The 13,483-nt window shown below is 33.6% G+C and overlaps 1 protein-coding gene across 1 annotated transcript in view; it reads left to right on the forward strand.

The window, feature by feature from the left end:
• Tektin-A (Tektin A) overlaps nucleotides 1–13,202 on the forward strand; it is a 33,369-nt gene extending 20,167 nt beyond the window's left edge. The window contains exons 3-6 of the mRNA XM_075375959.1: nucleotides 2,728–2,942; nucleotides 9,216–9,441; nucleotides 10,612–10,766; nucleotides 12,988–13,202. Coding sequence (XP_075232074.1) covers nucleotides 2,728–2,942; nucleotides 9,216–9,441; nucleotides 10,612–10,766; nucleotides 12,988–13,201 — 810 coding nt within the window. The 3' untranslated portion in view covers nucleotide 13,202. The remainder of the gene's footprint in view (nucleotides 1–2,727; nucleotides 2,943–9,215; nucleotides 9,442–10,611; nucleotides 10,767–12,987) is intronic.
• The last annotated feature ends 281 nt before the right edge of the window (nucleotides 13,203–13,483 follow it).

The raw sequence follows: 13,483 nt of genomic DNA on the forward strand, positions 1-13,483 counted from the left end.
AGAAAATTGACAAAAAAATTGTGGTATTAATGTAAAGAAAAAAGAATAAAAGCTCACATTTTTTCAATAGAAATGAAGATATAGTATGTGTACAGATGAAGATGTAGTATGTATCACTGCAAAAACAGATGATTTTACGTTTTATAATATTACAGGATGCGAATCTTATGCCAAGATTTTTCACCCAGGTAGAGACCTACCTGCTTCCAAATACTGTTTAGCTGCAGCCAATCCTATAAAATACTGACCTATCACTTACTTTCCAACAGTCTATAAGAATTTTACATCCTGTATGCCAAAATTTCTGGGCATCTAGAGCGGCTCCAAATTATTGCAGAAGAGCAGAAGGGTTGTTGGAAGAACAGCAGAGGTGGCAAAGAGCAGTTTGTGGGGGATAGTGTTCTCTCTGCCTTGGGTAAAACGAGTCTGTGCGATCTTTATACAGGTTATATAGACTATAGAGAAGCCTTCGACTCTGTGCCGTATTCCTGGCTCGTGGACGTGCTTGTTTTGTATAAGTTTGACCCCTTGGTTGTGGAGTTCCTGCGATGCGCAATCGATAAATGGTGCACCTGTCTTGTGTTAACTGTCCCTAAAAACAAGAGCCCGAGAACATCGGCAAGATGGGGTGATTCGCCAAGGCAATATTTCAGGGTGATGCTCTTTTTGTGCTCTGGTTTTGTATGGCGCTGAACCCTTTGTCCAACATCCTGAAATTCTCCAATGAGGGCTTTGCAATTGTTCAATGTGCTTGTAGGTACCTCATGTACATAGATGATACAAAACTTGTTTCTGTCACCAAAAAGGGTGTCCAATGGTTTGTTATGCTGGTTGAGAAATTCAGTGTCGACATATGTATGAGGTTTGGCTTAGACAAGTGTAGGGTTAATGCCATAAGAAAAAGAGTTCGGTCGCAGATGGGTGATTGTAGTGTACCGATCATGGATCCCTGATCGGTGATGATAGCTATGCAGCGTGGGGAAACCTACCGGTATCTTGGCTTCATTCAAGATGTGGGAATCAGCCACAACCATGCCAAGGAGGTCTTTACATCTGGCCTCAAGGCTCATGAGCGTGCTGTCATGAAATTGCAATTAAGCGGGGACAATAAAGCGAAGAGCCTACGCCGTGCCACTGGTTGCCTACAGTTTTGAAGTTCTGAGATAGACGTGAACGGAACTTGAGAGGCTTAATCGCCTTCTTAGGAGTGAATTCACCGGGCACTGAGCGCATCAATTCCTTGCAATTATAAAGCTCGCTTCCATCTGTCCAAAAGCAGGGATGGAGGAGCTGTTTCAGATTTCCTTGAGGTTCATGTGAAACAACTGCACAACATTTTCAACAGCGAAGTGAATCCAGCGTGCTTCATCGGGAGGTGGTGAGAAGAGGTGAAAGTCTGACCCCACTCCGGCAATGACTATGCCCCCTTGGACGAGGTTCCCGATGAGAGACAGTAGATGGATGCATGGCGTGCAAGTGAGCTTCCTGGGAGATTTGCCGCCTCCATACTGGATGAGGGGGTTGACTTTTGCTGCCTTCTTTGCGTGGCTGAAGGACACCAAATTGTATGCTGAGACTGACATATTTGCGTTTGCAATCCAGGATTCGGTAATCAGCACGCTCAATTATCAGAGGTACATAGTCAAGGACCATACCATGCTCGTGGATAATTGCCATTTGTGTGGGAGTAAGAGCGAGTCCGTGGAGCATGTGATTAGCGGCTGCCAGAACCTAGCCTCAAAAGAATACACGTCCTGCCACAAAACGTGGCTCGCATTCTCCATCAGAGGCTGACTCTGGACTTGGGACTTCTTGATCTGTCTGTTCTTTACTAGAACTATGCTCCTCTGTCCATGTTGGAAAATGACTGCTATAAGATTTATTCCAATTTTGTGGTCCTCACTGATAAGCCTGTGGTCCACAATCCAGATATTTTTGCGATTAAAAAACAGGAAAACATCACGTGGATCATTGATATGACGATACCACTGGCCTCCAACATCGAGACAAAATATGGCAAGAAGCTGTTGAAGTAAAAGGATTTGACGGATCAGGTCAGGGAGGTCTGGACCCAGCAAGAGGTTATAATAGTACCCACTGTCATCAGCGCACTGGGAGAGATTCCGCATTCACTTCACAGGTCACTCAAGGCTATTGGCATTCAACCTCACCTCTTTCTGCCAATGCAAAAAACAGTGATTTTAGACGTGTGAATTGGTGAGGAAGTATATAACTTCCAAACTTGGTGGATGATGAACCTGGAGCTCTGACATATGCCAAGTTGTGATTGCCACAAAAGGACAAAAGGATATGTTGATTTTTCTTAGTTTTGCAATAGTTTTAACCCCTTGCTTTGCTTCCTTGAGGCAGGTGGGTCTATTTAAGGGTAAATAAAAAGTGACCATGATATAATAATAATTTAATTAAGTCTCTTTTTTAAAATAGGAATTTGTTTATGAAATTCCTATATATAACATTTCCAATATATAACATTTTTGATACTTAGAATCTCTGTAGTTAAATACAGACTACATTGCTGAAATTGCACTGTATGTAAATTATACTCTATTTTTTATCAACTATTTGACTGGTTTAATGCAATTTGCAAGTTTCTGTTTTATGCTAATCTTAGTCTTAAAAAAATATTTACATAATACATCGTGAAATTAAAATAAAATATGTAAATATAATTTTAATGTTTGATATTTATGTAATTTATTGTTTTAGGAGGCAGCTCTTATTAAAGAAGTTTGTGATTTAATTGACAGAACTACTGTTCAAATTGAAGAACAACTTGAAAGGAATAAAGCTATAAAAGCTAGACTTGAAGATGACTGGTCTGATAAGAAGGAAAGCTATGAAATTGAAACTTTGAATGTTAAATTAAATAACAAATCTCCACTAGTAATGTTTAAACCAGGAGCCACAAGAATTCCAGACAGGTCATACAATATATATCCAAATAAATCTGAGTATACATAAAACTAAGGTTATTTTCTAAAATTCAAGGTGATGCAACACACCTGTTCTCTTTGCCAAAGATGAAATATCTTATTTTTAAGTTAACATAATTTATAGTGTAAATGCAAATATTCTATTATATCTCTGTTTGAAGCAATTGGAACAAATTCATTGGTTGATTAGGTTGGGTATAAGTGCATACATAACCTGCCAGCTGTATTTCATTGTTTTGCATACATCCAATGTTCAAGGTGCAATTTTTTCAAAAACAACTACATCTTAATGTGATTTTTTCTTAATCTACAATTTTGCAAGTACCAGTTCAGTAGTAGCTAGTATAAAATTGAAACATTATGAGAAATGATTTTATCTCAATTTTTGGTTTAATAAACTTATTGGTGTCACAATGAATCTCAAAGCTTGAACTACGAAGGCTAGTAAGGTGTTTACTATCCAAACTGAAAACATTCAGCTTAGTTTTTACGTGGAGAAGCAAATTGCTTTCTTGTAAATATAGTTTACTATTATTTTATGTTACTGGTTGGTATTATGGATTACTTTTAAATATATGTTGTTTATGCTTATAAACAACTTTTTATTTGGAAAAATATAGTTAAAAGAAGAGACAGACTTATAGGCCACATACTAAGACACCCTGGAATAGTCGCTTTAATATTGGAAGGACAGGTAGAAGGAACAAATTGTGTAGGCAGGCTACGTTTGGAATATGTAAAACAAATTGTTAGGGATGTAGGATGTAGAGGGTATACTGAAACGAAACGACTAGCTCTAGATAGGGAATCTTGGAGAGCTGCATCAAACCAGTCAAATGACTGAAGACAAAAAAAAAATGCTTATAAAAGATTCAGAATTTGCCATAAAATTAAGTTAAATATTATGGTGTTATGGTTTAAATGTAGCCCTATTTTCAGCAAGTATTATAATTATGTCAACAGATAAACACTACATGATAAATTAACTAATTATAATTGTTGACATATATAAACATAGTTTTTAATCTTAACATGATTTTAAAATAAATATTTTTGACAAGCCAAGTATTATAACTCAGGAAATGAATCATCGTTCTTAGAATAGTGAGTTGATGAGTTTCTGTTGATTGAGAAAAGATAGTCACATTTTATAATTAGTTGCATGTTTTTTAGTGTTTTATAATTATGAGTTAACTTAGGTCTATCATAAAAATACAAAAAAAAAACTAAAACAGCAAGCTCGAGAAATAATAAATAGTTTGTATGAGTTTATGAAACAAGAAAGCAATTTATTTCCAGTTGAAAAAGGAAGGTAACATCCGATTCATATTAAAATGTGAAGAAAGAACAGTAGCTGCATGTGGGGTGTTGTGTTCCCAAATCCAAAAGTAAGAAAAGGGAAAAAACGATTCTAGAAAAATTAGCCGAAAATTGATTTGCATGTTATATCATTTTACGTGTAGGCCTACTATTGTACAATTCCCAGCATCACATAAGTGCTTCTATAATTCTTCTCACATTTACAATTTTGAAAACAACATATTTTTTTACAGAAAGTAATCAGGGAACCAATTAAATTTGACATTACATTGAGGTGATTAAAATTCAAAAAATTGTGTCCTGCAATCCAATAAGAACAGTGTAATACATCTTCTGAAGGCCCATTCAGTGTTGGATAATGAAGCAAATGTTATGCTAAAAGGATAGTAGAATGATTCAAAGTTTGGCTATCGTTGTGGCATCTAGCATCAAGATTGATTGGTGCTACCTGTACATTAATTATTTCTGTACGAGGAACAGCACATCAAAATATAGATGCAGGAACCTTGTTCATTCACAGCAGTGTATGCCTTACACTATTTTTTTTTAATAGAACTAATTAAGTAGATTTATATTTAAAGAACAATTAATTAATAACAGAATCCTTATCCGGTGCCTCTGTCAAAGTTAAAGACAACTATGATATTGCTAGGCTAGGTATTCCTAATTATGTTGAGATAAAACAAATAAACAAGAAATATCACTTAAAATATTCTTAAATTTTTTTATCAATGTTTAAATTTGTATTACAGTGTGGAACTCCACCTAACCTTTGCTAGGGGGTCTAAATTTGATTAGGTAAATCTTATCATGTGATGACAGTATGAAGTATTAACTGTTTATGTTGCATTTAGGCTTTTATACACAACAGCAAATCTATTCAGTAACACTAAAAAAGAGATATATGATGTCATGGCCAAGGGATTAATGTGGATAATTAAGGAGAAAAAGTTTTATAGGTTTTCCTTCTGATCAAAGTTTTAGCAGATTTATAATAAAATTCAGCATAAGTGAAATTGACTTAAATCTGGCAAAAAATCTTCAGCAAATTCTTGATGATGCAACTGGAACTTTGATGATTGCAAAGTACTTGTTAATTAGAAAATAATCTTGCTAACAAATTTATACCAGGCAATGAAGGAGTAGTATAGTTAATCTATAAATGCTAATATGATGAAGTAAGATCCTCCATGTGACCTTTTGTTATAACTTAGCTGAATGCATTTTTTGTTGTCTTTAACCAGCCTACACTCCACTTCTTATGTGAATCTTATCAGTTTTGACTATCAGCCATAAGTACAAGCTGAAAAGTACAAGCTGAATTATGTACTATCATGGAATGTAAGTTAAATAAAAATATTGCAAAATTCATAGTTATTGGGATCCTTAAAACTTTTTACAAGGTAAAAATGGTCCAGTTTTACCATTATTATTTCAGACTTAAAAAATAGTTGTGCTAATTCTGAAGAAACATCTTAAGTATAACAAGCAAAAACCCTGTTAAGATGTGTATTATTTCAGTTAATAGTTTAGCTAATATTATTATCAGAATTAATTACTTAATAAGAATTTATATTATAATCAAACTTCACTTTGCATTTAACTTAATGCTTGCTTATTTATTGTTAACATTTTTCTTTAAATATAATGCTCATTTCACTTTTCTAAAAAATATCCTCTCATTTCTAACTCTTCTCTGATTGCCACGTTACTCCCTATTTTAAACTGTTTAAACTTTAACAAATTAGAGCATTTCATAGCTTAATAAGCTACTTCTTACAAAGATAGGTCATTCTTATATAAAGGTTTCTTTTAACCATGTTGTATTTATCAGAAATGAGATAGATCATATTTTTATTATGGGTTTACCTTTACAGAGATCTGTAATTAGTGATTTTCTATGATAGAGTGTGAAATAATGTGACAACTTTTTTTAGGTTTCTTATTGTATTTTATAGTATTTATAAAATAATTTTTATAAATACTATAAGGTTATTGTATTGGTAGCCTTAATTTTTTTGATTTTAGCTTTTTGGTGTAATTTCATTTTGGTTTGTACTGAATTCTGAATTTTTCTGTTATCCTACCATACATAACATTTGGATGAGTCCTGGTGTCAAAGTAAATAGTGACATGCAAATTCAAATCAATCTGTCCATACCAAGGAGGCAGATGTCTATTGATATACTCCTTATGTCTATTGATTTTCTTTAATTTAACTTCCCATTTCAATTGTGTATAGACTCATTCATGTTACTTAAAATTCACTATTAATGAGAAACATTAATTTTCATTTAAAATAGGACTTTTAAATTTTAAAGAACTTCAGATTCACACTTGGCTCCTGACTATTCAGCGGCTCTGCACACAGCATATAAGCAGGCTCTGTGCCACTTCATTCAGGCAGTCCTCTTCCACTTTACTACTAGTCTCCAAGGACTCAACAAGTCTTCTTTCACTCATTACATGATATATTAATTACATATATTAATACAATAAATTTACATAAAGATTCACAAATTAGTAATGTTTACAATTTATAATTAAAATAATTATAATCGCAAGTACATAAAGACTTTGGTGCTGTTTCTTTAAATAAAAGTCTTTTTTTGACATTACATATTATGCTTCTATTCTTGTGCTAGACATATCCAAACCAGTTGATTATTAACTTCCTACCATGCATTTTACTTCAGCATCCTTTTTAATTTCTTGTAAAGGAATTATTGTGATAGCTAAAAATTTCAGTTTTCAGATTTCAATGGAAAAATCTATTTTGACTAGTTTCGGTGTGACGTCTGTATGTACGATGTACGAGGTCTATAAATAAAGTAATGGTTCAGAAAAACTTTTTATTTACAATCAAATTCGAAATAGTCCCTTGGAAGCCACACAATGCTTCAAATGGTTTTCCAACTCCTCATAGCAGTGTTGGAACTCAGAAACTGGAATATCCTTCAGATGGTCAGTTACATTAATTTTAATATTTTCTAGTGTTCCAAAATAGTGTCCTTTGAGGTGTTTTTTTAAAGAAGGAAACAGGAAAAAATCGCAGGAACTCAAGTCAGGTGAATAAGATGGTTGAGGAACTGCAGGAATGTTTTTCTTTGCCAAAAACTCATTAATTGAGAACTCAGTGTAACAAGGTGCATTGTCACAATGCAGCATCCAGTTGTCTTTGATGGCTGGCCTCATGCGGGCAATTCTTTTCCTCGGTCTGTCAAGAATTTCTCGGTAAACATATTGATTTACAGTCCGTCCTGTAGGGAAAAACTCCTTATGGACAATCCCATTACTATCTTGATTTGATCAAGTTTGAGTTTGAAGTGTGTCACTCCTTGCTGTGGTGTTTTGTTTCTGGGTCATACTCAAATATCTAAGATTAATCACCAATAATAACATTTTTTAGAAAATCAGGATAAATTTCAATTCACTATACAAAATTCGCTCAAAATTGTTGTCATTTTTTGACGATAACGATATTTCAGAGCATGGATTGTTCGCAACTGACTTCCAGCCATCTGAAAATTAGTCTCATTACTCAACTTACCTCATATATATTAGACCTCATATGTATGTATGCATGTAAGTATTTATCTCGCATAACTCAAAAACAATTAGTCGTATTATGTTGAAATTTTGGATTTAGGATTGTTGTATCATCTAGTTGTGCACCTCCCCTTTTGATTACAATCAACTGAACCAAAAGTGTCCAAAAAAGCCCAAAATCCCCCAAAAATTGAATTTTGGACTTTTTCTTACTGCAGTAATAAGCCCTCATTGAGAGCTTTTCAACAATATATCATAAGTGGTACTTATTGGTTCCAGCCAAATAAAATTGTAATTAATGAAATATTTGGATGTTGCAAGGGAAGGCAGATCAGTTCAAATCAAACTTCACCTACTTTTTTTTTTAACTTTTTTTGTAGTTTATTTTTTTAACTTTTCTTTTAATTTAAATATATTGATTTAATAATTATTAACCCGTGGTTTAAAAAAAAATATGAAAAATAATCAGAAGTTATTAGTGAAATAAAATTTTATGTACTTCCAAAAATGTGTATAACGTAATTTGATAGGTATTATTACATATGTGTATATGTAACAGATTTGGTTAAATATCTAATTATTTAATATTAATTGAAAATTATTATTTAGAATTCTATTATTTTTGGATTTTCTAGTTTAATTTCTGTTTAATTTTATCTACATATCTACATTACAGTTAACTACAGAGTGACTGAAAAATAGACCCTCACAAGTACAACATATACACTGAGGCATACATACCCAATCATTAATAAATTACAAAAGATTCTTAGCTTTTAGTTTGTTACTTCTCTGATTGCAAACATGCGTATATGTAATTTAATAGGTGTACAAGGAAGTTATGTGGTGTCCACATCAGGTTTTTTGTTTCTCTTGTAATTATTGTCATATTTCTGACAAATTTTATTTCTATTGTTTGATACTCTTATTACTCTCTTCAATGAATCTGGGTCAGAATTAGTATTATGTATATCTTACACAATTTTCTTCTTATTAAGCTTTATCCTAAATCAATTTTTACCCTCTAAATAAATGTTCTAGCAATTTTCAATTTTTTCTAGTTCAGTATTTCATCCTTTGATACTAAAACATCATGCTTGTTATGAATAAAATTATTTTCTACCACTTCATCAATGCTTTTCCATTTAATTCATTTTATTATTTTAACAACAATCTTTTTTATTCCACACTAATGCCATTCTTTAAAACTTTCTTTCCATATACTCAGTTGACTTTCTGTTTCTGCACTTTTCCAGACTAAAGTATTATTTGCTAACAGTCATGCTTTACTACGAGTATAATTTCTCTCTAGATTATATTTTAAATCTCTTTTGTGTATTACATAAAAATTTTAAACTAAATAAAATATACTATGTATTTATAAAATTTCAGCCAATCTACACCAAGTGGTTGGGAAGATAACTGTAAAGATATTTTACAAACTGCTGATGCTGTTAGAGCACAGTCATGTCAACTACGAGGATTATTAGATGGACCAATTCTTTCTGATTGTGTCAGAGATTTAAGAGCTCAAGCTGATAAAGTTGACAGAGCATTAGCCCAAAGAGTTGCTGAAACTGATTTATGCCGTCAAGCACTTGAAAATGAATTACTAGTAGTAAGTAAAACTACTACTACTCATATTATAATTATTATATATGAATATGAATGATAGTTTGGGAGATAGTTTAGCAATATTTCTGCCATCCTCTGTGGCAAAGCCTTTCATATGGAAGGGTGTCTAGTTTGAATCTCAGTCAGACTTGAAATTTTTTCTCAGGCTAAATAATTAATTTCTTATGATTACTATCATTAACTGTAACTGGGTCTAGTATCTATAATTATTAAAAGAATAAATAAGAATTAGTTAATAATGCATTTGATATTTGAGGGAGCCTCAAATACCATTACAGTTAGTTTAGCTGTTCATAGTTTCATAGTAATTATTAATACATCTGGATAGGATAACTGTCATATAAGGAACACAGTGTATTTTACACTGATTCAGATCTTAGGTGATCAAATCTGAGAACCTGCCAAAAGCTGCAGTAATGCCAAAAGCTGTAGTTAATTGTAAATATTTCTTGAGGGAATACTAGATAATGTTTCTAGTAATAATTATAAATAATATTGTTGCAGAGAGTATGAATTTAAAGGCTAATATCATTAATCTAGAATGTTTCTTAGAGGTTCTTAATTTACAATGTTGTTTTAAAGTGAATGTGGACTTGGACTTAATCTATTGAAAGACTACTACTACTTTTTATCATGTCATTATGAGATTGTAACAAACTATATATTAGTTTACTAGGAAGAAAATTCCTACCAGGATCAGCTTTTCCTCTTTATAGTTAATAATTACACGCTTGGAAAGATTTATGGGAAAATAGCCCTTAATTATACCTGATTTAATTAGAATATAAAAATATCACTAGAGTAGATTTCAAAGAATCAAATGTTGTTTTGACAGTGCCACTTTCAAAGATTTTAGTTAAACAGTTAAACAATAATGTTACTATTACTTTTAGTACCATTAATTGGATATAAAAAAATGGTTAACTGGTCATTTGAATTACTTATGAATTGTATATTTTGTCTCTTACCCACTATAGTTAGTCCAGAAGTTGACCAATTATAAAAATATAGTTATAATAATTTTTCACTACCATTAATTTCACAGTCACATTTTAATTAAAAAACTTAATTATCTTAAGTAGCAAGATGTACTCTTTAGATGAATAAAACAATGTTAAATACTTACAGAATTGTTTTAATTTTTTATTTAAAGGTTAATCGTAGGATGGCGGAGATTGAAAATCTAATAAAAGAACTTAAAGCTGGAATACGTGGAATTGATTACACACTGAAAACAGCGCAAACTCGTTTAGATAATAGACACAGACGTCCACGTATAGAAAATATAAGAGATGAAGTTCAATATGGGTAAAACTTATTCAAGTATTAAAAATTAAATTTTTGTGATCTATTATCTAAAAGCATCAAACTAGATACAAAGCAGACCAATAGAAAATATAATTGTTATATGTCCCTACAAATCATCCTTAATGAACATAAAGAAAATTATTCATAATTCTTTTACACAAGACATTATTACTTTAAATAAACTGAATTTTGAACATCCCATCCTTCTGTATTTTAATATGTGAGGTGCGGAGGTTAAAACTACTTCTCCAACAAGCTATAACTCCTGTTCATTCAGTTCCTTGAAGATTTCCTCTTCGGTGCAGTTCAGCAAGTCCCTGCACACAACTACACCTTACAATGTATTTAGAGTTCGTCTGATGATACTTAGTACCTAATGATGAGTTTGTCTTATGATACTTAGTGTCTAATGATGAGTTTGTCTTATGATACTTAGTGTCTAATAGTCTAATAGTCTAATAATCTTCTTTGCCTTTAGCAACTGAGGATTGTAAATCGTTGACAGTTTCAACGAACAGTACTACTGCAGTCTTCAGTTGAAACTTAATTCAGATTGTCTTCTCGTCCAAAAATTCAACACTCTATCTTCCTCTTCTCCTCTTTGTGAAATCAGAGACTTTCCAAGACAAGAGGGTATGGAAGTAAATGTGTCTATAACCTATTGTGTTGTCAACCAATATGTCTTAAGGTGCGAATGGAGAGATGGTTGGGGGTGCCCTGGAGGATAGACCTGACTGGGTTCCCCCAATCAGCCGCTTCCTACAAATTTAATCTGGGCTGGGGAGTCAGGTACTGCCTGAACCACGATACAAACATCCCAGGCCTGGCACATAGCAGTAAGGGCCCCGATTCACTTATTCAAGAGACAGTTTACCAAGGGCCAAAGTGACTGACTCATGCTGGACGGCGCAAGACTCAGCAGACCAAGCTTATAGCAGCCCACCCTCAATGCGGCTAGAAGAGGGATGATAGCAGCCCACCCTCAATGCGGCTAGAAGAGGGATGAGCACCCCCCATCCGCCCTCCGCCCAGCATCGGCATCACGGCCATGGCACCTGCCGTCGCTGCAAACAGCGAAACCGGAAGCACAACTGCAAATCCCTCAGACAGTTCGTGACCGCCAATTCCGTACGCCGCAGGGGAGCTCCTGAGCAAGACCACTGCCCTGTTGGCCGACATAAGTGAAGATACCGAAGATTGCACAGACGTGAAGTTGGATTTGTTCGGGGCATAATTTTTTGTTGTTGAGGTTGTAGGGACATCAACTGCTGCAGTCATTGGCCCCTTTACACATAAAAAAGATATCCCCTTCTTAGGTGAGGGATATTACCCTCAACAATTGACGAGTCTATAATCAGAGTGAAATCCCTTTTTTCATGGTCCTCCATGTCCTCTCCTCTCAACATCATTGCCGTTTCCAAGCAGACCAACAACTGCCCCACCTTCAGGAGCCTTTCACTGCCAAATCTGCGACTCTTGGTGCCACTTTACACACCGCCTCCGGTAATTTACTTTTTGGCCTGGTGATGTCAAAGACAACCGCAAGGTCCTTCTCTCTTTCTGTAAATATGGAGTCCTTTAGCTCCATTATCATCTGGAACCACTCTTTCTGCCACCTGGCCACCACTAAGGCATCAATTTCATCGTTCTGAACACCCTCCTCTAGCTGCCTCATCAATTTCTCACTATCAGCCACTGACCTGGTTTGGCATGCAACCTCTTTGGCCACTTTCTTCTCAAAAGGATTTTAATCAACAAAAGCCTGAAAGGTCAGTAATACTATCCCCATATGCCAGCGAGTTCCTTAACCTAAGATACTTAGTTCTGACTTGCAGAGCCTTATGACTGAAGACGCCATTCACAAAGATTACCTGAGCAGAACAGAGCCCAGTCCAGGCTTGAAAGATCAACATTCTGCCAGTCCTAAGCATAAAGGGGGACACCACTCCTCTATAAATTCAACAAATTTTTAAACTGATAGATTGTTTTTTAAACAGTTACAAAGTTATTATTCCTGATCCAAATGTATAACTCAAGAAAACTGCTAGCAATAACATCAACTGGTACTAGAGTGAAAAGCAGCAGAACTAATTACTGAAGGTTACCACAAACATAATTGAAACAATTATGAGGTATTTAATATATTTAGTTAAATGTAATAAAAAAAGATTAAAATTACACACTTTAACAAAAGATTAATTTTTAACTTCATTTTTTCCAGTTTGATCGACGAAGTAAAGTCAACAGCAGAACACGGAAGTACATTAAAACAACAATTACAACAAGCTGAACAAGCTTTAGTTGGATTACAAATTGCAAGAGGTGATTTAGAACGTGAAATTCAAATTAAATTAAAGTCACTGTACATTGACAAAGAGCGTTGTCAAGAAGTAAGATGTCAATATCCATCAGTAACTGCTTTGTCAGGACATTAATTTAAAGATACTCTAATTTTTAAGTGAAATTTTTTAATGGTTATTCAAACTATATAATATTACAGTTTACATTTTAACCACATTATTAACTGCTTGTCCTTATGTCTTTCTATATTTATGTATATGTGGAACCAGTTCAGTGTAATAATTCTAATCTAATTGTCTTAAAAATATGTGAGTTTTATATTTGTAAATGGTTTTAACTTCATTTAGTTAAGCAATATATTTTATACCTGTTTTTTATGTCCTCTGATTGACTACATTTTTATATCTGTACTTTTG

Source organism: Lycorma delicatula, chromosome 9 (genome assembly GCF_047948215.1).
Source record: "Lycorma delicatula isolate Av1 chromosome 9, ASM4794821v1, whole genome shotgun sequence".
NCBI lineage: Eukaryota > Metazoa > Arthropoda > Insecta > Hemiptera > Fulgoridae > Lycorma > Lycorma delicatula.